This window comes from Leopardus geoffroyi, chromosome X (assembly GCF_018350155.1).
Source record: "Leopardus geoffroyi isolate Oge1 chromosome X, O.geoffroyi_Oge1_pat1.0, whole genome shotgun sequence".
In the NCBI taxonomy this organism is placed as follows: domain Eukaryota; kingdom Metazoa; phylum Chordata; class Mammalia; order Carnivora; family Felidae; genus Leopardus; species Leopardus geoffroyi.
In genome coordinates, this window is record NC_059343.1 from 26,308,588 (window position 1) to 26,334,747 (window position 26,160).

The 26,160-nt window shown below is 42.5% G+C and overlaps 1 protein-coding gene across 8 annotated transcripts in view; it reads left to right on the forward strand.

Moving 5' to 3' along the window:
* The window catches only part of GK (glycerol kinase), a 79,543-nt gene that overhangs the window by 36,645 nt on the left and 16,738 nt on the right, over positions 1 to 26,160 (forward strand). For 5 of the 8 annotated variants that reach the window (XM_045472965.1, XM_045472962.1, XM_045472964.1 and 2 more), the window contains 9 exons: positions 793 to 869; positions 2,816 to 2,953; positions 5,200 to 5,309; positions 5,755 to 5,821; positions 6,877 to 6,894; positions 8,561 to 8,596; positions 9,209 to 9,276; positions 14,875 to 14,917; positions 15,999 to 16,079. In XM_045472965.1, the coding sequence (XP_045328921.1) occupies positions 793 to 869; positions 2,816 to 2,953; positions 5,200 to 5,309; positions 5,755 to 5,821; positions 6,877 to 6,894; positions 8,561 to 8,596; positions 9,209 to 9,276; positions 14,875 to 14,917; positions 15,999 to 16,079 (638 nt within the window). The remainder of the gene's footprint in view (positions 1 to 792; positions 870 to 2,815; positions 2,954 to 5,199; positions 5,310 to 5,754; positions 5,822 to 6,876; positions 6,895 to 8,560; positions 8,597 to 9,208; positions 9,277 to 14,874; positions 14,918 to 15,998; positions 16,080 to 26,160) is intronic. The other 3 variants (XM_045472963.1, XM_045472967.1, XM_045472969.1) reach the window with 1 other exon arrangement.

The window sequence follows — 26,160 nt, forward strand, 5'->3', positions numbered from 1 at the left end:
GTCCTGTTGGTTCCCCTTCATCGTGGCTTTATGCACTACCCGATACCTTCTCTTCCTCAGGCCTTCTGGCGTGAAGCAGAACAGAAATATCTTCTCCTAGACGGTCAGAAAGGGGACGATAGTTGCTTACTATAAATGATGTTGCGCTCTTAAAATAGATTTCTTTACAGTCTAGCACGGAGCAAGAATGGTGACCTTTAACACAGTTCTTGTAATGATTCTGGCCTGTAGCCTACTTTTGAAATGGAAGAGTTTGATGTAAATAAGCAATTCATACGTGAGAGACTGAATCTTACTTCTTCCTCCAGTAAGTGGTACCGGGTGCTCTGCTGTGTCACAGATCGCTCCCAGGTTTTCTAAGATACCCATTTTGTACACAGCACGGTGATCCTGAGCTGTGAATTCCGCCCTGGCAACTAGCCTGACGAGCATTTAGATTTTCTCCGTACTCCCGCGTTCTTAGAAAATGCCTATTCAAAACATTTTTTCATTGTGGTTTTTGTTTTTGTTTTTTTTTTCCTATAAAAAGGATACAAAATAAGGGCCCTAAGGTTTGTATTTTTCTAACTTGGTCTGTAATTTTGCATAAAACCTTTCAGTTCTTCCTCATAAATTTATTCTTTTTTCTAACAATATGCCCATTCATTTCTAATTTTCTAATTTCTTTTGAAAGCTCTAGCATTTTAATTGCTTCTGGAAACTAATCGATCTCCTATCCTTGACAGTGATTTCATTAAGATCTGATTTTTTAAATGAAGTTTTTCATATATATTATTATATTTTGGTCTATAGTGTGGCTTGATCTAAGAACCCAGTCTACCGTTGAGAATCTTAGTAAAAGAATTCCAGGAAATAATAACTTTGTCAAGGTAAGAGATGTCTTCAAAAGTATACTATAAGAATGCTTGTTTAAAAAAAGGGTTTAGAGATTTCACCTGAAAGACTATTCGGGCCCTATATCCTATCGCACAGTAATTATTGGATACATTTTATAGACTATCCGCAGATAATTGAGGGTAACTCAAGTATTTACCTTTCTGTCTTCTTGCCCTGTGTTGGATTTGAGGATTCATATTCCAAGGTTGATAGGCTGAAGGGGATGATAAAGTGTCCCAGTGGCTTAAGCCATGCTTCCCAGGGCGTGCTTCCTATAATTCAACCATGCTTTCAAAATCTGTCCTTCTGGGTTTCTACTATCTGTCAAAGAAAGTTCCGGATGCTTTGGAGTTTTTAGGCATCTGGATTCAGAGGGACAAAGTAAAAGTCACTCCAACTCCTCCCGAACTCCTCTTCCACTTTATTCACATGAAGGAAGCTTATAAAAATTGCCTATATTTCAGTCCATATATAGAGCTCTCTTCAGATAAATGAAGGGAGAGAGGATTTTTTTGAAACTGGCAAGGTATTTTTCTTAGCAAGGTCAAGGCCAACTTCTCCTAGCATCCAAAGGAGGTTCTGGGGTGTTTGTTTGTTTATCCCCTTGATATTTATTTGTCAGCAGGACCCTTAGGGCAGTGGTTCTTGGTTGTGAAACTAGCGTTCAGATCCCATTAACTGTAGCAATTGAACACACCATTCCCTACCCTCACCCGCCCGAATAACTTCAGGCTAGTCCTGAATATACCCTCACCTACTTCCTATTCTGTTCCTCTTTGTCACCCTGCCCAACCCTCATCCCTACCTCCAGTTACTTTGCTTCAAGGGATGCATGTTTTTCTCTTCGGTGCCATTGTAGGCCGATTTTACACTCTCTACCCAAGTCATAACAATGAAATATTACGGACTACCTCACTGTTGGCTCTGTGGGATGATCCTTGGTCCTTCAAAGAGAAATGATCCCATAAATTATTTCCTTTCATTATTTTTGAGCATTGATTTATTTTTTCTAGGAAAGCTAGAAAACCATGAGTTGAGAGTCTTAACTTACAGGGTGCATTGAAGTATTAAATGGTTTGGTTTGAATTTTCTGTAGTTAGGTGATCAATGAGGAGACCAAAGATTAGGGGAGGGGAAAGATAGTTGCATTATTTTGATGTATGTATCTTCTTTACCACTTTCATTTAGCCTTTATAAATAAATCTAGTATTTAATATACTAACAAAAATAGGAGCTGGACTGATCCATTCTAAAGGAATACTGACCCTTTACCCTTTAGTTGGTCCACCGTCTCTTTGCTCCATGTCCTTGCTAAGTTGAGGCAACTCTTTTCTTCTATAGAACAACTCAATGTTGCTTTCCTCTGGCATGTCCTTGAGCTCGACTTTATTCTCCACTGACTTTATGTTATGGTATTTGAATATGTATGTGTGTAAATATATATACTTGTTTATGACATAGTTTTTACACACATAAGTCTATTGCTGTTAAGTCGTCCATGTTTTGAAACAAAATTCTCTGGTGTGGTCGTTAGTCTATGATTTGATGTACTCCCTGATTTTTAATAGTTTAAACTATCACTTTTAGGAACTACAAAATGAAAAGCAGAGTTTTGGACTAGGTTCTGCATGTACTAGTCATCACAAAAGCTAACATCTACGTGTTCACGCTCTAGATCCCAGGGTACTGTGTCGTTTAATTTTCTCTTTACCTTGCAACGTGGATGCTCTTTGAACTGCAAACACATCACACTGATCTTTGTTCGTGAACACGCCTTCCTGTGCCACAAGATAGGAAAAGTATTTTTATCCGTAATACCAGGGGGCTTGGCTTTAGCGCCATTGAATGTTTTGGGATTTGTTGCGTTTGGGGGGGTTGGTGCTTTATTTTAAACTGTTAGGAATTCACTTTGCTGGCTGAACTTCATAACTGTTTTTAGTCCAAGACAGGCCTTCCACTTAGCACTTACTTCAGTGCCGTGAAACTTCGTTGGCTCCTTGACAATGTGAGAAAAGTTCAAAAGGCTGTTGAAGAGGATAGAGCTCTTTTTGGGACCATTGATTCATGGCTTATTTGGGTATGTTTAAATATAACGTATGCACGGAGAAAGCTTTTCAGAAATTTTTTATACCACCTGTTTTCTATTAAGAGTTCAAACATTTTAGTTGGCAAAATTAACATTTCAGCCTCCATTTAAGAGGCATTTTTCCTTACTTCCTCCTTAGTTTTTCTTGCTTTATTTCCGTAAAAATGGAGGATGTTCGCCAAAACCATGTGTCATGTCTATTCTCTTACGAATAAGTAATTTAGGTAATTAGTAATTAGTAATTAAGGTAGTCTTTTTCTCTTGCCCTTCATATATTCTTTTCCACTGGTCATTTCTTTTTTTTTATTTTAGAGAGAGAGGGGGGGTGTACATGTTTGCACTCACATGAGTGAGGGAGGGACAGAGGGAGAGAGAGGGAGAATCTCAAGCAGGCCTCATGCTCGGCACGGAGCCCAACACAGGGCTCGATGCCCCCACCGTGAGATCACGACCTGAGCAGAGTATCGAGAGTCAGATACTCAACCCGCTGAGCCACCCAGGTGCCCCTCCACCGGTCATTCTTAAATGCAACAACTATTTAACATGATAAACATCTATGTGACTTTTATCATTTGCTTTCAGTATTACACAGCTGTCTCTTATTTAAGCCAGAATAGAAAAAATCATGGTGGAAATTTCACTGTGTAATCTTTTGGCCTAAGCCGAACACGGATGAGTAGAAACTAACATTTTAGACATTTCCCAGATTTATCTTAAAAGTACATGTTCTCTCTCCCTTTCTCTCTTTCGTTCTCTGTCATTTTTATCGTGGGCGTTTTCAAATATACCCCAAGGTTGAGGGAAATAGCGTGATGAACCTCTACATCAGTGGGCCAGCTACAGCAGTCAACTCTGGCCAATCTTGTTTCAACTATACTCACATACTCTAGCTCCCCACGGATCATTTTAAAGCAAACCCCCCACACACACTTTCATCTGTAATTACTTCAGTAAGCGTATGGTTATCTTTTTCAACGTTCAAGAGAGCGTCGCGAGAATATTGTCCCTGTTCTCATTTACCGCACCCACTGAGCGGATGTTCCAGAACCAGTGCCAGGAAGCAGCGCCTTCTCTGCTTGGCCAGGGCCGGCCGTGGGTGGCGCTCTCATGGCCCACCGTTTTCACGCCTGTCACAGTTGACATAGTTCTGATGATCAGTTGCCTGGAACCAGAGTGAGGTAGGCTGTGGCAACTGTGAGCTGCAGGAGACAAGGGAGCGCGTCTTGCTGTGGGTCGAGGGGGACCTGCTCACGGGATGCCGAGATGCCTTTTCTCCGCTTCAGTTCCCGCCCCCCCTCTTAACCGCTCGCACACGAAAGAAAGCGGCAATCCTTTCAGCTCCGCTCTGAGGATATTAACACTAGAGAATTTAAACCTCTGCTTTTGGGATATATGCTTGGGTCGGCGCAGCCCAATGAGAATTGTTATTCTCAAAAAACAAAAACAAAGAAAGAGCAACACAGAGTTCTGGAAGATCCTGAAGAGGCAGACGTGTCAATGTAGTTCACTTTGCCAAATCTGAGAAAACTGCATTTTGCAAAGATAACAGATGAAAACAAAACTGATTTTTCTGTGTAACCACCAATGGACTAGAAGCTGTCCTAACATGGTGGCCACTTAGCCATGTGTGGCCGCTGACAGCTTCAGATATGGCAGGTCTGAATCAACATGTGCTGTGACTGTAACATATATACTGTATTTAAGTAGGTAAAATGTTGGGGCACCTGGCTGGCTCAGTCACTAGAGTGTGTGACTCTTGATCTGGGGCTTGCAAGTGTAAGCCCTACATTGGGCATAGAGACTACTTAAAAATAAAATAATTTATTAATCAATAGGTAAAATGTCTCCGAAAGAATTTTTTATATTAAAAGGATATTTTGGAGATATTGGGTTAAATAAAAGATATGCTATCATTAAAATTAATTTCACTTGCTTCTCTATACTTTTTTTAAAATTTTTTCACATATAATTTATTGTCAAATTGGCTTCCGTACAGCACCCAGTGCTCGTTACTTCGCTCTACTTTTTAAATGTAGCTAGCAGACAATGTAAAATTACGTATGTAGCTCGCATTATATTTCTGTGAGACGCTGCCAGAAACCTGAACATTCAACCATTGGCACGTTCCATTCTCCTGCTTTCTGCACTCTGCTCCTGATTACAGCCCTTGACGACATGTAATTTAAGTTGCAAATTAGTGCAAATTTAACATGTCCTGTCCTGTTTATTCTGTCTAGAGTTTGACGGGAGGGGCCAACGGAGGTGTCCATTGCACGGATGTAACCAATGCAAGTAGGACGATGCTTTTCAACATTCATTCTCTGGAGTGGGATAAAGAGCTCTGCGAGTGAGTTGGGTTTTGCCCTAAAAAGCAACTGCCAGATACGTTACCTATTTATAACCTAAATCTTACTCTTCTCCGATGTCGGCAGAGCACCAAACTTTAATTGTTGGTATTTTAACTACAGTGTATATACTGTGTACTCAAACAAGAGACTATTGTTGCGTATATAACAGACAGGCCAAAGTAAGTGTCTTGATTAGGAAGGTTAGGTTTCTTTAGAAAAGTACTTTGTGTGTTGTGTGCTTTTTGTTTTTTATCGATTTGTGTCAAATTAGAATGTTAAGTATCCATACCCACAACCATGGTCTGCTGGCTTATTATTTAACTCTGCACTCCAATACATTCATTTTCTAATAGTTATTTACATTTTCGCTTCTAAATACATATAAATGCGTCCAAGTATTTATTTAAAATAGTGTTAAATACGCAGTTTTTAATTGTTTTTCAGATTTTTTGAAATTCCAATGAAAGTTCTTCCAAATGTTCGGAGTTCTTCTGAGATCTATGGCTTAATGGTAAAAAAAAAAAAAAAAAAGTATTGTAAATTTCATTTTTAAAACAGCTTTACTATTCAAAATTCCAAAGGAAGTTGTGTTAGCTTTCCTAGTTTGATAGTTGTGACTTTTCTGTAAGTGTTGGTAGTATGTAAGACGAGAATTTAGTGCTGTTTGTATAGTTTAATAACTTAAAAATTTTAGAATCCTCCTTACCAGTTGATTTTGCATTTTATAAACTTTAATTGGCTTTTCTTTGAATATTCTGCTTTTAAAGTATTACTGCAATAATCTAACTACAGAGGGTGGCCTGCGAATGCTTGAGCAGGTTTATTATTTTAATTGAAAAAACTTTAGTAGTTGTGGTGTCGGCTTCTATTTTATGGGAGGGTGTCTTCACATTTCAGTGTTCTTTTTCCTGTTGAATTTCTTTGAATAGCCAAACCATGTTTTTTATATTAGATTCTTTGTCAGCCCAAAAAAAACTTTAGCAAAGAAACTGAAAGCAAACAGTCTGTTTCTGATTTGTGATTGCTAATTAAACAGGTTTCCATGATGCACATTTTTCTGTCGATTTCACTGAGACCGAGAGAAAAAGTCATTTTAGCAAAAAGCGTGCTTATTATCACCGAGTATCTCTGAGTACGCATCAGGGATGAAAAACCTAGAATTTACAATAAAAGTTAAAAATATGTCTAAGATAAAGTGTAAAAAAAAAATTTTTGTTGAGACATTTCGTGACAAATATTAGAAACTCTCCTTACAGAGTTAATAAAAATTGAGTTAAATACTGAGTGCTCTGGCTAAAGCTTGAGCAGACTTCTTAAATATTTCACTTATAATAAAGCTTTCTCAGGTACCGTGAAATTTTTTTAAGGGGAAGCACTGCTCATCTATACTAAAAGTGCTTCGATGACTTCATAGCTGTCTATACACTGACTTGGGTCAGAAAAAAGAACTTATTCTTGAGAAACAGTTTTAGAGAACGGTTGAAAAAGCATTTACTGGCCTAGTTTTTTCTCTTGCATTTAAAATATTATGCTTCTGTCCCCCTTTTTCCCCCTTGCTGACTATAGAAAATCTCTCATAGTCTGGTGAGTAGGTTGCCCACCAATTATGCTACCCATTCATTTGGAAAAGATACAGTGCATTTCCATTTAGTTTTAGACAAACAGAAGTCCATTTACTAAACAGATTCTTCTAGAATCTCGTGACCCTCCAAATTACTGTAAGCTCTAGGCAAGCTTTAGGTTTTCTTTAAAGTCATTCGTATCTGTTTGTTTTTAAGTTTGCCCTAAGACTGAAAGTGGTGTTTGAAAATAAAAGACTAAGGTAATTTTCCAGAGTGAGAAATTCAGATGTTCCCCGTGACAAAGTACAGTTGTGATGTGCTTTGGACTTTAGCATAACAGGGAAATGAGATGTAGTTTTTAAATGTCCTAAATGCCTGTCTTAAAGGAAACTTGACCAGCCTTTCAGACTAGTTAGCTGGAAATGCACTGTCCCTTTTTCTGCATGCTTCACCAGAGGACATTCCCAGGAATCCTCCGGAGATCCCTCCCTAAGAAGAAAAAAAGAGCGCTTTATGTGCCTGAATGCACATTAGCAGATCCTGCTGGTAGTCTGATAATAACTTCCAATAGTATAAGCAATGGCTTCTTTTAGTTTCTTAGTATATTAAGATATATAGCCTCTAGGTTTCCTACAGATTCACTTTGTGTTCTTCGCGAAATTTAGCCTTCACTTATTATCCAGGTCCAGATTTTCTAAGAATGTATACAGCACATAAAAATGGCAGGTCTTGAATTAAGCAGAAAGCATGAAAGAAATAAAATAATATCCACCATCTAGAAGATGTTTTCTATCTTGTGAAGCATAAAAATATACGCTGTTGTTTCCTTATCACTGTAGCCCTGTGAGGTGGCTTCCGTTCTTACCCTCATTCGAGCAGATAGGGAACCTTACGCTCCCGGAGGCTGGGGGACTGGCTCCCAAAGGGCAGACTAAGGGGTCAGTCAGTCCAAAGCTTTTGTTTGGTGCTCTTCCTAGTTGAATATGTTTCTTTTTTTTTTTTAAATAAGTTCTGTAACATACACAGCCACTTATATCTCATTTTTGTTCTAGAATGCTGGCCATATTTGATCAAAATAAAAACCGCTCTTCATGACCTAAATTGAACTCTTGCTTAGCTAAACTTGAAGAATGATGTTGGCTCTATAAACAAATAATACCCAATACCCAGACGTGCTTGTGTTTCTTCTCTCGAGTAGTTTGGGTAGGAAGGATAGTCGGTAAAACCCAGCCTTCCAAAATGAGAATGTTCCGTGCTGGTTTGATAGCTATGTGTATGTTCATTTTAAAGGATGCATTCGTTTTCCTTATTAACGGCAATAATAGAAAGAACTGTCAGACCCAGGCTTTCTTGTTACCTAGATTCCATTTTGTAGATCAAGAAATTGAGGCAAAGAGAAGTTTCAGCGGCCTGCTCAGTGGCTTAACGCTGACTAACCAAGAGTAGACCCCACGTCTCCTGAGTCCGAGTCCAGTGTTTGACGTCCATTCTCCCATGCCGTGTCTCTTCTTGTCATTCTAGAAATGTCTAGTGTCTGTCTCTGAACCACATATGTAGTTGAATCACTTGCTTTGTCTTGTCTGCCCACATGCTCTGGCATGTTGCTATTCGTGTTCATTCCTGTTGCAGTTTTGTTAGAGACAATAGTTTGTGATTATTCATAATCCTCTTTTCCCAAATTTTATTAGAAAGCTGGGGCCTTGGAAGGTGTGCCAATATCGGGGGTAAGTTTCGTCTTCCTGCCACCTCCCCAACCTTACTCCCCTTCCATGTCATGGGTTTCTTCCTATATCTGAATCAGTCTCCCCCATCCTAAACCATAGAAAACAAATAAAAGCCGCAAAATTGGCTGATTCTTGTTCTTATGTGGCACAGTATGGGCCACTGAGAATCTTTTGATTAAATTCTAGCTCTTCCTTCCCATACCTACTATCTTATAGGGGCTTTAAGAAATGGGAAAATGGGGGCTCCTGGGTGGCTCAGTCGGTTAAGCGTCCGACTTCGGCTCACGTCATGATCTCGCAGTTTGTGGGTTTGAGCCCCGCGTTGGGCTCTGTGCTGACAACGTGGAGCCTGGAGCCTGCTTCAAATTCTGTGTCTCCCTTTCTTTCTGCCCCTTCCCCGCTCTCCCTCTCTCTCAAAAAAATAAATAAATAAACATTTAAAAAAACCAAAAAAAAAAAAAAAAGGAAATGGAAAAAAGACCAAAGAGAAGCAATGTAAAAATGAAGACAATTAATTCCTTGATAAATAAAAAAAAGGAAAAATAAATCCTATGGCTGTTCTGAAAGGAAAATTAATAATATTGTGTTCTTTATTGTCATTTATACTTTCAGTGTTTGGGGGACCAGTCTGCTGCATTGGTGGGACAAATGTGCTTCCAGGATGGACAAGCCAAAAATACGTGAGTTTAAGAAATAAATTAAAAAAACCAATGGTGTTTTGTTTGTTTGTTTCTCCCTTTGGTGCTTTGAGGAAAATCCGTTGAAGTTCATCCAGGCTGAAAATCAATAGCTTAAGAGTTCCATTAAGATTTTGCTATTTGGTTTTCTTTATCTCCTTCAAATAAAATACATTATGCTGTATGTATACACACTGCTAAGGCTTGTAAAGCCTTAATTTATAAAATTCGATACATATTCCATCCAGAAACTAAGTTTTGGTGTAAAGTATTCATGGTGGGGAGTGGAGGAGGGCAGAGCAGAGGGGAGGCAGAGCCATGATTTAAGCTACATTTCTCCGGGGCACCTGGCCGTCTCCGTTGGTGGAGCATGTGACTCTTGATCTCGGGGTCATGAATTCAAGCCCCACGTTGGGTAGACAGATTACTTTAAATGTTTTTTAATTAAAAAAATTAAATAAATTTAATTAAATAGACTATATTTTTCAACCTACCGTCCCTATCTTAGACTTTCTCACTCTAACTATAAAGTTATATTTTTGTGGGATCTTCAGTGCTGTTTTCCTGGCATTGTGTCCCCCCCCCCCCTTCACTCCTTGGGAGTTTCTCCTTCGACAAGAAGCAGAAGCAATGATAGAAGCAGAGATTGGGTGCATGTTTTTCCTTACTACTCATACGTGGGGAGTCTGTAACCAGCGCCATATCTCAGAGCGATAAGGTTTCTCACATTTTCAGGTGAAAACACAGATGCTCAGGAGTGGTTAAGCTACTAAGTGAAAGACATCACCTCTGACCCCAGGTGGATCGGATTCGACTTAGCCGGGGCTCTTAACCTCTCTGTGTTACTGTACCCCATGCAGAGAAGATTCCCGTAGACCCAGCAGGAGACTGTCTACAGTGAATTCTTCTTTTGTAGGGAATTTCCTAATTCTCTCATCAATGTTAACCGCAGTGGTTATGTTCTTCTTTTGTGAATAATGGAATGTCTCACATTTGTAATTAAATATTTTGTAGCCTAGCAGGGTCAGCAGTCCCCATGTGAGAGTGTGACATTATTTGTGTGAGTTTTTCTTGGAGGAGAGAGAAGAGATATGAAAAATCTTTGCAGGTCATGGTGTCCTGTGGGTATGATCAAGAGAGCCTGACTGAGCATGGGTCTGGAAACATGCTCTGCATTCGGGGTTCCAGGCAGCTGCATCAGGAACCAAGAGAAATGATAGACAACTAGGCTGTTTCTCCCCCACCTTCCCCGCTCTGCCAGGCACACTAACGCTGGTAAATACTTGACTCTATTTGTCAAGTCCCTAACCGAGTGTAGAGCACGTGGGAGGTGCCCGATAAAATCGTCTGCTTTTCCTCCTCTCTACTCCCTTCCCGCGTAAGCCTTAACCAGCCAAGTCCTAAAATGATGAATTTAAGCGCGGGAGGGCTTAGCGAGTACCTCTCCAGCCACTGCCGGTTGGAGACGGGAAATAGCAAATGGTAAGATCTCTGGGCCCGTATTTCTCTTCCTGAGGGGGAAAGAACAGAAGTACACAGTTCATCATGTTCCAGATCAGAACTTCTGTGCCATTAAGAAACTTTGAAAGCCTGTTGTTGGGTTCCAAAGGAAGGGGAGGAAAATCACAGAAGATTATGTTAATAATGAGATGTTTTGAAGAATGAGCTATATTGGCAAGTGCACAGAACACTGAACTAGTAGCAAAGAGGGAAATGGAAGACTGTGTTTAGAGGATGTAGTGAACATTCGGGTAGGGCAGTGGTAGAAAATAAGGCTAGGATCATGTCGTGACGCCCTTAATTTCAGACTGAGGAGTTTTTTCCTGATTAGGCAGTGGGACACCTCTGAAGGTTTATGAACTGGTTTTCAGAGTGACTAGAGTCATTCGTTAATAACACTGAAGTCCTTGCCCAAAGCGAGGAGAAACTAAACGCCAAGAGGCCACGTAGGCATCCCGATAACGAAGATAAGGACGAAAAAGAGTGGGGACGGAGGGAGGCTGTAGGTGGATATCCGTGGCACTGGAGAAGGACGAGAGACAGGAAATAGGTATTGAGTCTAGTCACCTGGGCCCAGTGGGTAGGCTGAGCCAAAGTAAGAAACAGGTCTGAATAGTATGCATTCCGTTTGGGACCTGTCTGTGGTCCTGGTAGGCTGTGCATTGCACACACCTGTGAATGTGGAATGAGTTCAGTATCAAAATAGAGCTTTTAAACTTCCCTTATTTAGAGGTGATTTTTAAAGCAGTGGAAATAGATATACCAAGAAAAAGTATACAGGCACAGGAGATACTTAGGACAAGTAACAGACCCAGGGATGGGCCATTCACTCATTCACGTGGAAACCCAGGGTAGAGATATTTAAGAGGGAGGCTCGGTCAGCAGTACAAAATACTACAAAAAGGTCACGGAGGCCGAGGATGAGAAGCAACCATCCTACGTAGAAGGTAGGTCCTCAGTGGTGACTTCTAGGCATGAAGCTTCAGTAGAATGCTCAGGACGAAAGCCAGGTGCCACAGGGCCAAAAGAGACGTGGGCAGGTGGAAAACAGAGACAGCCAGACTGAATGTACTTTGCAAAAACGACCATCCAGAAGTGGTGGGCGAAGTAGGCGGTTTGTTACTTAACAAGATCATGGCAAGTTTGGGGCGTTTGTGTTTTTAAGTTCGAGCAAGACCAGAGAATGTTCCTTTGGAGTCTGAGTAGAGGGCATTTGGGACTTGAAAATGACTGAGAGATAAGTGATGGGCAGAATGAAGTCCTGAGAGGTTGGAGATAGTGGGATCAAGTGAGTCCGTCCCTTCAAACCTCAGCAGGGAGCAAATGACCGCCATCTCCGAATTCAGTGGAAAGCCCATCTCTGTTTTGATGTGGAGGAACTGATTATGGGTGATAGTCATTTTTCTTTCAGCTTTTCCAAATTTTCTACTTTTTCTTGAATGAACAGGGATTATTTGAACTTTAAATTTTGCTCTTCAGGACGAGAACCTGAGATAGATGCCCTCTCTCCCCAGAGGCATTAAGTAGTGTAAAGGAGGCCTTTCACCTCCTTTACAGCTTCCGCCAGGGCCCCTCTCCTCCTCCTGGGCGCCATCTTTGAGAGGGCCCCCTCCTCTGTGAGAGACGGCAGGCAGCCTTTACCATCACAGAGGTTAGAAAAGCCAGACATCTTTCTGGGATGCTCAAAAACAGCACAATCTTGAGAAAGGATAGGTATGCCATATAAATGCTGAAAGCTCCATATGTGTTTAATGACTGGGAAGAAGAAATAATAACATTTAAGAGAAAAATAATTGCCTGTGTCCTGTTTTGAAAGTTGTGGCCTCTATGTAGCAAGAGTCTCTCCATACACTGATAAGGTTCGTTAATTATTTACTAAGCATACTAACTGAAGAATTCACTTTTATTAAATGCCTCGAGCCTTTGCATCATTTTGGTACTTTAAGATTTGTACACTACTGTTTGGTATACAGAGTGCGTATATGGGGGCCAAATTGGTACAGATTTCTCCTTTAAAAAGCATGAAACCGGTCATTAACTTCCATTTTTAAGAGTAATTATTAAAGGAGATTCATTTAAAATATATAGCCTTTTCAGCATTGTGGTAGTAAAAGGGTGTGGTGATTTATGTGTTTTAATTCGTAAGTTTATTATTGCCTGTACCTGGTTATTTGACTGGTATCTTTAAAAATGTAGATATTCGCGGGTGGCTCAGTCGGTTAAGCGGCCGACTTCAGCTCAGGTCATGATCTCTCGGTCCCTGAGTTCGAGCCCCGCGTCGGGCTCTGTGCTGACAGCTCAGAGCCTGGAGCCTGTTTCAGATTCTGTGTCTCCCTCTCTCTGACCACCCCCCCCCACCCGCCCCGTTCATGCTCTGTCTCTCCCTGTCTCAAAAATAAATAACACGTTAAAAAAAAAATTTTTTTTTAAATGTAGATATTCGCTGGGGCGCCTGGCTGCCTCAGTTGGTAGAGGATGTGACTCTTGATCTTGGGGTTGTGAGTTCGAGCTCCATGTTGAATGTAGTGATTACTTAACAGTAAAATCTTTTTGAAAATTTTACTTTAAAAAATTGTTTTAATGTTTATTCATTTTTGAGAGAACGACAGAGTGTGGGTGGGGGAGGAGCAGAGAGCGGGCGGCACAGAATTCAAATCAGGCTCCAGGCTCTGAGCTGTCGGCACAGAGCCCGACGCGGGGCTCGAACGTAGGAACCGTGAGATCGTGACCTGAGCCAAAGTCAGATGCTTAACTGACTGAGCCACCCAGGAGCCCCTAAATTTTTTTTTTATTTTAGAAAGAGAGAATGCACGGGTTGGGTAGAGGGACAGAGGGAAAGAGAGAGAGAATCGTAAGCAGGCTCCACATTCAGTGTGGATCCCAATCCCGGGCTCGATTCCCCAACCCTGGGATCCTGACCTGAGCTGAAATCAAGAGTCAGATGCTCAAATGCCCGAGCCACCCCAGGTGCTCCAATAAAATCTTTTGGAAAAATGTAGATAATTCATTTATCACATGCTCTTTGAATGTGTTAACTGTTCACGTACAGTCAGAGAATATATTCGAGTGAGAAGGGATAGAAGGTCTCGGGTTCATTCTTCTTCACGACAGCGGTGCGTGGAAAAATGTTTTTTGGAAAAAATTGCCCTCAGTTTCTATTTTCTCCGCACGACAAACGCAGCCGATAAGGTCTGCTGACTTAGTGCTAACTGGTACTAGCTTCCACTGGGATCCCTCTGGCCGCCCCGGGACCGCATGCTCCCCCTTCTCCCACCTGCTGGAATGTCAGAGAACACAGCAGCAGGGCCCTGCTGCCCGTGGGGAGGGAATCCCAAGCTCCGGCAGGCCTGTTCGTAGAGAGCCAGGGTTGATAGTCGCAGCCAACTGTTTCCCCGTGACCCCTGCTGGTATCAGTTTGGATAATTTCTCTCCCTGGCCCAAGTCATAACCACTCACTCACGTCCAATGCCACACTTGTCGCCGAGTCCAAGGCTTATGCTAATAAGGCTGCCATAAAATAAATGCACTTTTTCACGTCAGCGGTGTCCCATTCTGGCTCCGTCTCTGCCACCTGTTTAGAATGCCCCATCCTGCAGAGAGGATAAATGTCCCTCCATGCCACTCCTGTCACCGAGGTCCAGCTGCACTTCCCTGCACTCTGGACCTAGCCTCCCCTCCATGCCCGAAGATAGCCCTGTGTCTCATTTCCCGACTGTGCTAATGATGGACCTAAGCAGCCCGCTTAGGGAAATGCCTCATTCCGTGTGGGTTAGTAGCAAGGTAACTGAGATTGGACATAGAATTTGTTGGGATTGGCTGATATTTTAGAAACACAGTCCTGGGCCATGACTAAGTACTAAATACCATGCTTGGCATTTTTCCATTAGGATCTCACTAAGTACATTTTCTTCTAGACTTCTCTTTAAAACGTTCTTCCAAAAGGAGTGTGTAATGCTTCTTAACTTTGGGAACTTTTCTAAAACTTGAAGATGACGACTTTTATCGTGCTGAGTTAAACGTCGTTTTGAATGATTTGTATTATTCTTTCATGATGTATTTTTAATACAATTGTCACGCTGTTCGTTCTTCTCCTAACTACAGGTATGGAACAGGCTGCTTCTTACTGTGTAATACAGGCCGTAAGGTTGGTTTTTTCCGATTCAAAGATTGCTGAAAGTCTTCTTTAACTTCATATCAATAGTGCTTGAGCATAATTTGTTATTAAGTTACTTAGGATTCTGCAGATTTTCTTTAATCTTTGCTTTTTAAAAAAATTTATGTATCGTTTAATTTACATCCAAGTTAGCATATGGTGCAACAATGACTTCAGGAGTAGATTCCTTCGTGCCCCTTCTCCATTTAGCCCATTCCCCCCCCCACACCCCCTCCAGGAACCCTCTCTTTGTTCTCCATATTGAGGAGTCTCTTATGTTTTGTCCCCCTCCCTGTTTTTATATTATTTTTGCTTCCCTGCCCTTACGTTCATCTGTTTTGTCTCTTAACTCCTCATATGAGTGAAGTCATATGATACTTGTCTTTCTCTGAATGACTGATTTCGCTTAGCGTAATACCCTCTAGTTCATCCACGTAGTTGCAAATGGCAAGATGGCATTTTTTTTGATTGCCAAGTAATACTCCATTGTGTGTGTGTGTGTGTGTGTGTGTGTGTGTGTGTGTGTGTGTGTATACATATACATTTATCCATTCATCCATCGATGGACGTTTGGGATCTTTCCATACTTTGGCTATTGCCAATAGTGCTGCTATAAACATTGGGGTGCATGTGCCCCTTCGAAACAGCACGCCTGTATCCCTTAGATAAATACCTAGTAGTGCAATTGCTGGGTTATTAACTCTTCATTAGGGTTTAATTTAGAGCTCAATAAAAATGATGACAATCACTAAATTTCAGTGGCTCTAGTAAGAATCATTTTAGGTTCTTTGAATTTTATATGTGTGTCTTTAATTGTGGTGGGATAGCTACGCTCGGACCTGACCTTGTCAGACTCTTAATGCAAATCTAATCTGGAGCAAGGGATAAGCTTTTTATACTGTTTTAAGTGTACTGTCCTTAATACTAGTAATTTTAGCTGTTTAGATTTATTTTTTTAATTGTTACATATTTATTGAATTGTTTTCTACCTGGTTCCTCTTAGCTTTTCCAAATAGTGTTCTGCCAACCTGTTAATTTCTTGGCAGCTGAAGTATTTTTCTGTGTCCCGCAGTGTGTGTTTTCTGAACACGGCCTTCTGACCACAGTGGCTTACAAGCTCGGCAGAGACAAGCCGGTGTATTATGCGTTGGAAGTAAGTACCTCTCAATCAATGTGGATAATATGACGAACAGTCACAGCCAGGGAGAGTCACAGTGCTTCCTAACACCTTTTCTGGTAAATTTTCATAGATGATAAGACTGGAAAAAAAAAAAAAAAAAAAAAACCTCATTTTTTTTTTTTTCTTGGCATTTGGTTAAGTGGAAGGAACCTGGCGGTGAGCTGGGGTCAGCACTCCCAGGGGACCTAGAGGACGTCGGCTCCTGGTTCTTTTGCCGGTCACTTGAGGCACCTTGCAGCCGCTTGGCACGGTGTAAGATTTTCTGTCCGTGAAGTTTAGTGCAGGTGTTGACTTGCTCGCCAGTATTCCCGTCAGCTGGAAAATGCTGTGTTTTTTGTAACCGCAGCGCCCCGGTGTTCCAAAGAGCACCACCGGGGGCAAACGCAGGTGAATCCCCTCCACGTGTCTCCCCATAAAAATAAATTTTGTCTCACATTTTGACGCGGGAAAGAAAGTGAGGAGACTGATGCTAGTTTTCAGTGGAAGCGTTTCTTTCGAATACATTTGTCAATTCTAGTAGGAATATATCAGCCTAAGCCTGTAGGGCATGGTGAATTTGTATTAGGAACATTAGTAACTTTTCTAGATAAGGTCGAAGAAGCAGTACTCTTTTTATAAAATCAGGTACGTTCCTTTTTTTCTAAAGATTTTATTTATTTATTTATTTATTTATTTATTTATTTATTTAGGGGAGAGTGTGAGCAGGGGAGAGGTAGAGAGAGGGGGACAGAGGATCTGAAGCGGGCTCTGCGCTGACAGGCTGACCGCCGTCACCCCGACATGGGGCTCGGACTCACGAACTGTGAGATCATGACCTGAGCCGAATCCGGACACTTAACCGACTGAGCCACCCAGGCACCCCTAACAGTTCATTTTAAATGGCTCCCTTGTAATGTATAAATATACAATTGATCTGAAGATTTACTGAGGCTTCTTTCCTAAAGGATCTGATAATAATTGAGTCACAAGTGTTAGACTTCTGTTTAGAGTTCAAACATCGTATTACTTGCTATGCCTAGAGCACAAAGAATTTTCGGGTTTTTTCTTGCCCCCTCCCTGCATAAGCACTGTGCTCTCTCCCCCAACCCCTTTTCTATGGATAATAGAAACATTTAGGAATAATAACGGTATCCTATCATTTCTCAGAAGTTAAATTCCTACAAGCCCTGTTCTGCACTGTTTCCTGCTGTGCAAAGTGCTTATTAGTACAGCGCTGGGCACATCAGATATGTACTATCTGATAAATGTCACCCTATAGCAATTAAGTAAGCCGAACAGCTTAAAGAGTCTTTTCCCCTTATACTGGAGGCAGTCGTTTAGAATTATAGATGCCTTAGACCTGGAAAGGGACTCTGGGATAGGGCTTACCTGGTTTCAACTTCCCTCCCAATATGAAGCATCTTCTTTCCCTCACCGATAGCCTTCCGACTTCTGTTTGAAGATGGCACCCCAAAATGCTCCTTAGACGTAGATCAGCTGTCAAAAGCATTCAAATGCTAACAGGCACCTGTCGGTTTTTCTGGGTCTTCTTGCTCTAGGATAAACTCCTCCAGTGCCCTGATGTCATACAGTTTCTGGATCCTTTCTAGTTCTGGACTCCCTTCATTAGACACATTCCAATTTGTCAGCATCTTCCAGAATGGAATAGAATATTCTGCATGTAGTCAGACCTGTACTCGCTAGTGTGATTTGTTCCTCTCTGACCATAAACACTGCTTTTGCCACTCTAACCTGAGAGTTCATTAATTTAGTCTAATAACCCCACCATATCATCGCCTCCGGGAGCAGATGTTAAAATATCTGGCGCTTTCTCAAATGACTCCTTATCAAGCCAAGTCCTCTCCATTCCGTATTTGGGCAGATCTTGCTTTTTTCCTTAAGTCATCTCTACACCCAACACGAGGCTTGAACTCAGACCCCGAGATCAAGAGTCACATGCTCTCATGACTGAGCCAGCCGGGCGTCCGTGCAGATCTTTTGTTAATCTGAATTCAGGTCTTTGCTTCTTCCTGTTAAATTTCATGATACTGATTTCAGCCTATTGTGACATTGTGGGTTCCTTTTCACTCTTTGCTATTTTTCCAGTTTTGCCTCATCTGGAGACTTAACAGGCACATGCTTTATGATTTTGTTTCAATCCGTGTAATTTTTTAAAAGATTCAGAGAATTTGAAAGCTGACACGGCCAGTAGTAGATCAGATGACAACAGGCTTCCCTACCCCCTCACAAGGAATTTGAGAGTCGGAAGTGAAATTGGAGTCACTTGGCCAAAGTAACTTTTTTTTTTTTTTTAACGTTTATTTATTTTTGAGACAGAGAGAGACAGAGCATGAACGGGGGAGGGTCAGAGAGAGGGAGACACAGAATCTGAAACAGGCTCCAGGCTCTGAGCTGTCAGCACAGAGCCCGACGCGGGGCTTGAACTCACAGACTGCGAGATCATGACCTGAGCCGAAGTCGGCCACTTAACCGACTGAGCCACCCAGGCGCCCCAACTTTTGAAAGCTAGTAAGTAGCAGATCCAGGATGCAAATTCAGGTTATTAGACATCAAAATCTAGACCTCCTGGGCCACCCACTATGCCATCGCCGTTCTCCTGAGTCCGGTGTTCTTTTCACTGCATCTCAGGTCACTTCTTTCGTCTCCTAACCTAGCAGCCTGAGCCACAACATGTACACTTACACACACACACACACACACACACACACACACACACACACGTTCACAATAGTAGATAGGATTTTGTTTTCTGTGTCTTCTTTCTTTTCAGTTAACAGACATGTAAAAACATTGAAGCAGACCAAATGAGAGGGCAAAGGAGAAAGCTACCTTGGGAAAACTTTTTCTCACTACATTCCTGCTAATTCCACTGGGTCACACCACTTCCATGTTTCGTAAGTGCTTACAGAGTATATAGTTGATGATCATTGCTTTAATTTGACAGATTGTTGTTAGGCTTGGCGACCTGAGGTATTAACATTTCACTTTGCGGGGCACCTGGATGGCTCAGTCGGTTAAGCGTCCAACTTCGGCTCAGGTCACGATCTCGCGGTTCGTGAGTTGGAGCCCTGCGCCGGGCTCTGGGCTGACCGCTAAGAGCCTGGAGCCTGCTTCCGATTCTGGGTCTCCCTCTCTCTCTGCCCCTCCCCTGCTCGACTCTGTCTCTCTCTCCTTCAAAATGAATAAACATTAAAAAAATTTATTTAAAAAATCTATAAAAAAAATTTCACTTTGCATTTTTTAAAAACTGAAACGATAGCTGTGTACCTCCCATCTTTTAGTCTTCCACTGTCCCTCTGCTGATTTGGAAGGAACATAATGCATTTCTCTGTGCTTTTGTTGTTTTGGGTTTCATTTCTTTTGTGGGCACCTTTAAACTTTTTTAAAAAATTTTTTTAGTGTTTATTTTTTTAGAGAGAGGCAAAGCATGAGCAGGGGACGGACAGAGAGAGAGAGAGAGAGAGAGAGACAGAGGATCTGAAGTTCGAACTTGACCTGAGCCGAAGTCAGACACTCAACTGACTGAGCCATCTAGGCGCCCCAGCACCTTTTCATTTTTAAGATGTTACTTAACTATATATTTTCCTAACCGTGTTTATAGTTGTTTAGTTTTTATTTTTAACGTCCCACCCATGATGATGACCTCGAATGCTTTTCCTCTGTCACCTCCAACAGCAATCATGTCATTGAGCTTAGTCAAGTTTTCATTTCCCCTTTTTCTTAAACATGCAGGAATAAGTTCTGCTTTCTTTCTAGTCCATTGTATATCATACTTATTGGCTTATTTTATCATTTTCTGTGTCCACTGTCATTTCTTTGGGGTGAAACTTTTCGTGGCCCTACCCCCATTTTTTCCTTGCAGAGGGCCATCCTTTTGTAGTTCTCTTACTCAGAATCTGAGGTAGTAAGTCTAGTCCTTTTAGGTTTGTCTGTATTTTTTTTTTTTAACGTTTATCTATTTTGAGCGAGAGAGAAAAGGTGTGAGTGGGGGACGGGCGGAGAGAGAGAATCTGAAACAGGCTCCATGCTCCGCACCGGAGCCCGACCTGGGTCTCAGTCTTCGGACTGTGAGATGGACCTGAGCTGAAATCAAGAGTTGGATGCTTGGGGCGCCTGGGTGGCTCAGTCAGTTAAGTGTCCCACTGCAGCTCAGGTCATGATCTCGCGTTTCATGGGTTCGAGCCCCTCATCGGGCTCTGTGCTGACAGCTCGGAGCCTGGAGCCTGCTTCAGATTCTGCGTCTCCCTCTTTCTCTCCCCCTTCCCCATTCCCACTGTCACTCTCGCTCCCTCGAAAATAAATAAACGTTAAAAAATTAAAAAAAAAAAAAAAGAGTTGGATGACTTAACCGACTGAGCCCCCCAAGCGCCCCAAGTTTATCTTTATTTTGCCCTCTCTCTGGGGTGGGTACAGAATCTTAGACGAAACACTTGTTTCTCCAACATCTTTCTAACATCGTTGAACACCGTTGAACATGTAACATCATCGAAGTTCTCCAGTTTTCCTATGACGTGCCTGGGTTTGGATTTGATTTCACTCATCCTGTTAGATAAACTGGATACAAGTCTGTCTCGAGGTCTGAGAAATCTTCAGCAGTTGGCTCTTTTAAACACTGCTACTCTACCTTTGCCACTGCCCTCTTCTGTGACTGCTAGCGTATGGGTGTTGGAACCCTTCAACCCAGCCTCGATGTCCCTGAACCGCTCTTTTACGTATTTTTCATCCCTTGGCTTCTCTGCGCTGCATCTCCAGGGAGCTACTCACTACCTACCTTACATGCCAAATCCTCTCTTTAAAACAAAACAAAAACTGCTTTTATTGTGAAATATGAAACACATACAGAAGGATGCATAACAGACCAAATGATTATAAGGAGAAGGCCCAGGTCGGGAAACAGAACACCGCCCCCAGCCAGGAACCCCTGTGCGCCCCTCCCACCCCCAGCCTCTCCCTGTCCCCTAGGGGAACCAGTGTCCTGGCTTTTATTACAATCACTTCCTTACTTTTCTTTAGAGTTCCGACACTTACTATGCGCAACCTTGAACCCCAAAGTTGAGTTTTGCGTGTTTTCCATACTTTATATATTAAAAAATATAAAAGAGAAAGTGAGAGAGATCAAGTCATACAGTACGTATCCTTTGATGTGGCTTCTTGCGCTCGGTATCACATCTGTGAGGTTCGTGCACGTTGTTACACAGAGCTGTGATAGACCTCCTTTTTGTTACCAAACGAAAATGCCACGGTTTAGTATTTACCCAACTGTCGACGACCTTTCAGTTGTTTTCTGTTTTCGTCTATGATGAAAAATGCTACCGTGAACAATTTTGTATACGTGTCCTGTGTACGTATTTCTGTAGGAGTAGAATTTGTAGGCAGTAGATTACGAGTATCTTCCCTCTGAGTAGATAAACGCAAACCAGTTTTCACACCAAAGGCATCAAGTTACACTGTCATGGGCAGTGTATGGGAACACTGCCTCCTCTCTTCTGCCTATTCGAGAGTTGATCCCACCTATTACATTCTTTTTTTTTTTTAATACTTATTTTTGAGAGAGACAGAGACTGAGAGAGAGAGAGAGAGAGAGAGAGAGAGAGAGAGAGAGAGACTGGGGGAGGGGTAGAGAGAGCAGGAGACACGGAATCCGGAGCAGACTCCAGCCTCCGAGCTGTCAGCACAGAGCCCTACTCCGGGCTTGAACCCACAAACTGTGAGATCACAACCTGAGCCAAAACCAAGAGCCAGATGCTTAACCACCTGAGCCACCCAGGTGCTCTGCCAGGTTGTTTTTTTCTTTTTTTTTTTTTTAATGTTTATTCTTGAGAGAGAGAGACAGAGCATGAGTGGGCGAGGGGCAGAGAGAGAGAGAGAGAGAGAGAGAGAGAGAGAGAGAGAGATGGAGACACAGAATCCAAAGCAAGCTTCAGGCTCTGAGCTGTCAGCACAGAGCCTGTCGCGGGGCTCGAACCCACAAGCCGTGAGATCATGACCTGAGCCAAAGTCAGATGCTTAAACAACAGAGCCACCCAGGCACCCCAAGCCCCTCCAGGATTTTTAACTGGTTATTTGTTCATATCCACCTGATTTTATTTTGCTTGTCTTTTCTTTTGATTCATAATTTAATGGCTGTTTTTTAACATAGAAATCGTGCCTTAATTTATCTCTTTGAATACTTTCAGCACTTACTCTAAAGTCTTTGTCAGAGTGGAGTGAATTTTTTTAAATTTTTTTAAAATTTTTTTAAGGTTTATTTATTTTTGAGAGAGACAGAGACAGGATCCGAGTGGGTTAGGGGCAGAGAGAGAGGGAGACACAGAATCCGAAGCAGCCTCCGTGCTCCGAGCTGTCAGCACAGAGCTCGACGCGGGGCTCGACCTCCCGATCTGTGAGATCATGGCCTGAGCCGAAGTCGGACACTCAACCGACTGAGCCACCCAGGCGCCCCAGAGTGGGGTGAATTCTTTTCCAGCTGTTAAGTTTAGTTTGCTGGTTTCCTGATAATAGATTTCTTCGTGTGTCTTGAAACTTTTACTTCTCGTCTCATGTATTAAAGCCACAGCCTTTGTCAGCCCGTAGTTCTCCCCACACAAGCGGGAGAGCGCCACCTAGCCCTTGGTGTCAGGCACTGAAGCCGATGCTATTCCTTGTGTCCCTCAAGACATTTGGGACCCTTTTCCTCTGGAGGAGCCGGGTCCCGGCCACCACTCCTGCCTCCTGACACATACAGAAAACTTAAGCAGAACCTTGTGGTCTCAAGCCCCGTGCAGTTGGCGCATTTCTCTTTCTGTCCACATCCACCGCCGCTCTGCATCTGAGTCAGCACAAGCTGTTTTGGTGTTCCCTTTTTACATTTTGCCCTGTTATCCTCTGTGTCTAGAACAGAGAGAGGGGATTTTTAAAGTGCAAACTCACCATTTCTGATGTGGACATCACCAAGAGAATTCTTTTTCTTTCTCCCTGCTCCCTGGCATGTGATGCCTCCAGGCCCGACGTGTTACCATCTCTAAGCTCCAATTTTCATTATCGGTGCAAAGGAATTGGGGCACGTGATCCTTGAGTTGTTCTAAAACTTTCAACTCCTACTAAACCGCTTTAATTTGTCCCACTCTTTCACTAGAAAATTTCCCTTTGCTTTAAAGATTTTTTATTTTTAAGCAATCTCTACACCCGATGTGGGGCTCAAACTCTCCAGCCCCGAGGTCAAGAGTCCCACACTGCACCCACTGAGCCAGCCAGGCGCCCCCACTAGAACATTTTTCTTGGTGGCGGGAGAGGTTGAAGCAAACCGGAGCAGTTACATGGTTCCGCCCGTTCTCTGCCACCTGCTCATAGGACCCACCTGCCTTAAGCCATGCTTCTCTCTTTCCTTGTTTATCTTCTTCCAAGTATTATTTCACACACACAAAAAATCCTTTTGGGGGCCTTTAGTATTTCTGAGGTTGATCTCGCTTAGGATCTGAGACCTCCCTGTTCTGTACTCTGTCACCGGGATGCCAGGTCCCCGGGGCCGCGATGCCTGTCTGGTTCCCCATCTCTTAGAGTGGGCTGCCACGTAGGAGATACTTAATCAATATTGTCGACATACCAAATCTTAGGCCATTTTTTCTCCGTTTAAATATGAGCTTCAGGGGCACCGGGGTGGCTTAGTCAGTTGTGTGTTCGGCTCTCGATCTGGGCTCAGGTCATGACGTCCCGGTCGTGGGATCGAGCCCCATATCGGGCACCGTGCTGAGCATGGAAACTTTAGACGTGGAGAGTCTCCAAAATAAATAAATAAATCTTAAAATAAGTATGAGCTTCGAAAAGGGCTTCCCTGTACGCCCCCTTGGTTTCTTTAAATGTCCCCTGTCCCATCTCTTTCGTATGATTTATGATGATAGTGTGGAGACTTCTGTTTTAGACTCTTTCAGCCTTCTTAACGCCAGATAATCATTTGTGTTATAAGCCTGTGTCTCACAAGGCTACAGTCAAGGTGTCGGCTGAGGCTATGGTCTCGTCCAACACTCTCTCTCCTTCCAGGCCCGCTCACTCGGATTATCAGCTGAATTCGGGTCCTCGTGGTTGTAGGGCTGAGGGCTTCCGTTTCTTGGTAGTTGGGAGCCAAAGGCTGCCCTCGGCTCTTAGAGGCCGCCTGCAGTTTCTTCTCATGTGAAGACCCACCGGAGGACCCCTGAGAATCTTATTTGGCTTCATCCCGTACACTTCCCTCACATGCATCCAATCGCCTCTGACGCGCACTACTGGTTGGAAGCATGTCCCAAGTCCCACCGTGCTCAGGGAGAGAGGATCGCCCGCCAGCACGAGCACCAGGAGGGGGGGGACGGTGGAGGAGGCCGCCTTCATTAAGAATCTGCCTGCCACGGCCCGGAAACGTTGTTTCCGGACTTGAGTAACGTACTTTCTTGGGAAGTATACTTTCTGAACCGTAAACGCTGTTTATCTTAACTCCCTAACTTGTTACTGAAGTATTAACAGTATCGATTACATTTTAAAAATAATGTTGTTCCCCCCCTTTACCTCTAGGCTCCCGTTCTCTCTTCTACGCAATTAAAAATGCTGTGGACTTAGATTTTGCATTTGTGATCTTACACAAATTAGTACATTATAAATTATGTACGTAGCGATACGTGTTACTGTCGCATACAGAAAGCTTTGTTTCCTGTGCCTAACGGATGATTTTAAGCGATTTATGGATAATCTTAATTTCACGTAATTTTTCTTCATACCCTCTGTTTTTAGCCATAACTGCCTCACATCCTGAATTGTGTCCTTTACACAGATACTATTCGTGGCTATGGCATGCATGGCGAGGAGCTCTTGAGAAGTATATTTGTCTGCTATGACACTATATTAGATCTGCCTCATTACTTTTTTTAAAGTTTAATTCTTTATTTTAGAGAGAGTGAGAGCACATGTGAGCTGGGGAGAGGGGCAAAGGGAGGGAGGGAGAGAGAGAGAGAGAGAATGAATCTAAAGCAGGCCCCACCCTCAGTACAGAGCCTGATGCGGGTCTTGATCCCATGACCCTGGGATCATGACCTGAGCCAAAAATCAGGAGTCAGACGCTCAACTGACTGAGCCACCCAGGCGCCCCTACATCATTGTTCTTAATTCACTCTTCCCGTAGCCTGTTTCTTAAGCTTCCACTTTCCAGGCTATGTATCTAGTTTTTAAGCGATTTATTCCTCTTGTCCTGTTCATCATTTCATTTATTTTTCTTTCTACCCTCTCATCTCTGTTAATGTCTTTCTTAGGGTACGACTGGCTTGTGTGCACCTTTCCCATAGGTCATATCTTAGAGTGCATTCCTCTCTGTAGATGATGCTCTGAAGTACTGAATCTTTATATTTAGGACATGACTGAGCGTAACTTAATTGATAGCAAGTAGACAGTCACCTTCTATCTGTCGTGTTAGCTTTCTGTTCCTGTGCTCCTCTTCCCGCCCATCTTGAAAGCATTACGGCACCTTCCGCTTTATCCCCTGCCTCTGAATGCGAAAGACCACATCTTTGCTCAATGTGGAGGTTTCTCTCATTTTTAATTAATTCTTTAGAAGGCTAGCGAATACCATGTATTCTATCATGGCACCAAAACGATATTCTTCTTTCAGATAAGTGTTTTCAACCTACCTCTTATTTTCTTATATTACATTTATTTTTCACTTACAACTAAACAGCCCTGTACGTTCCTGATGACCAGATTTAAAATAATGTTCTTCTGGAGCTTTGATAGTAACTTTGTATTTTTTTTTTTCCTTTGGTTTCAATCTAAGCAATGCCCTCTGGTCCACAACCAGTTTTTTTTTTGTTAAAACCTTGACAGTCCTTTTCCTAAAACCGTATTGCTTCCTCTCAAAAAAAAAAAAACCAAAAAATATTCAAGCCTATAACATCCTGCCTTTTCCATGGAAATGAGGTACATCGGCATTTGGATTCCCAACGTATGAACCTCCGCTAGCTGACGGCCCCAAAACCACTCCGCTAGACTTCTAAGCACAGTGGTCGTTTAAAGTTCATAGTTTACTCCCTGAAACTATTGAAAATGTATGCATTTCTTG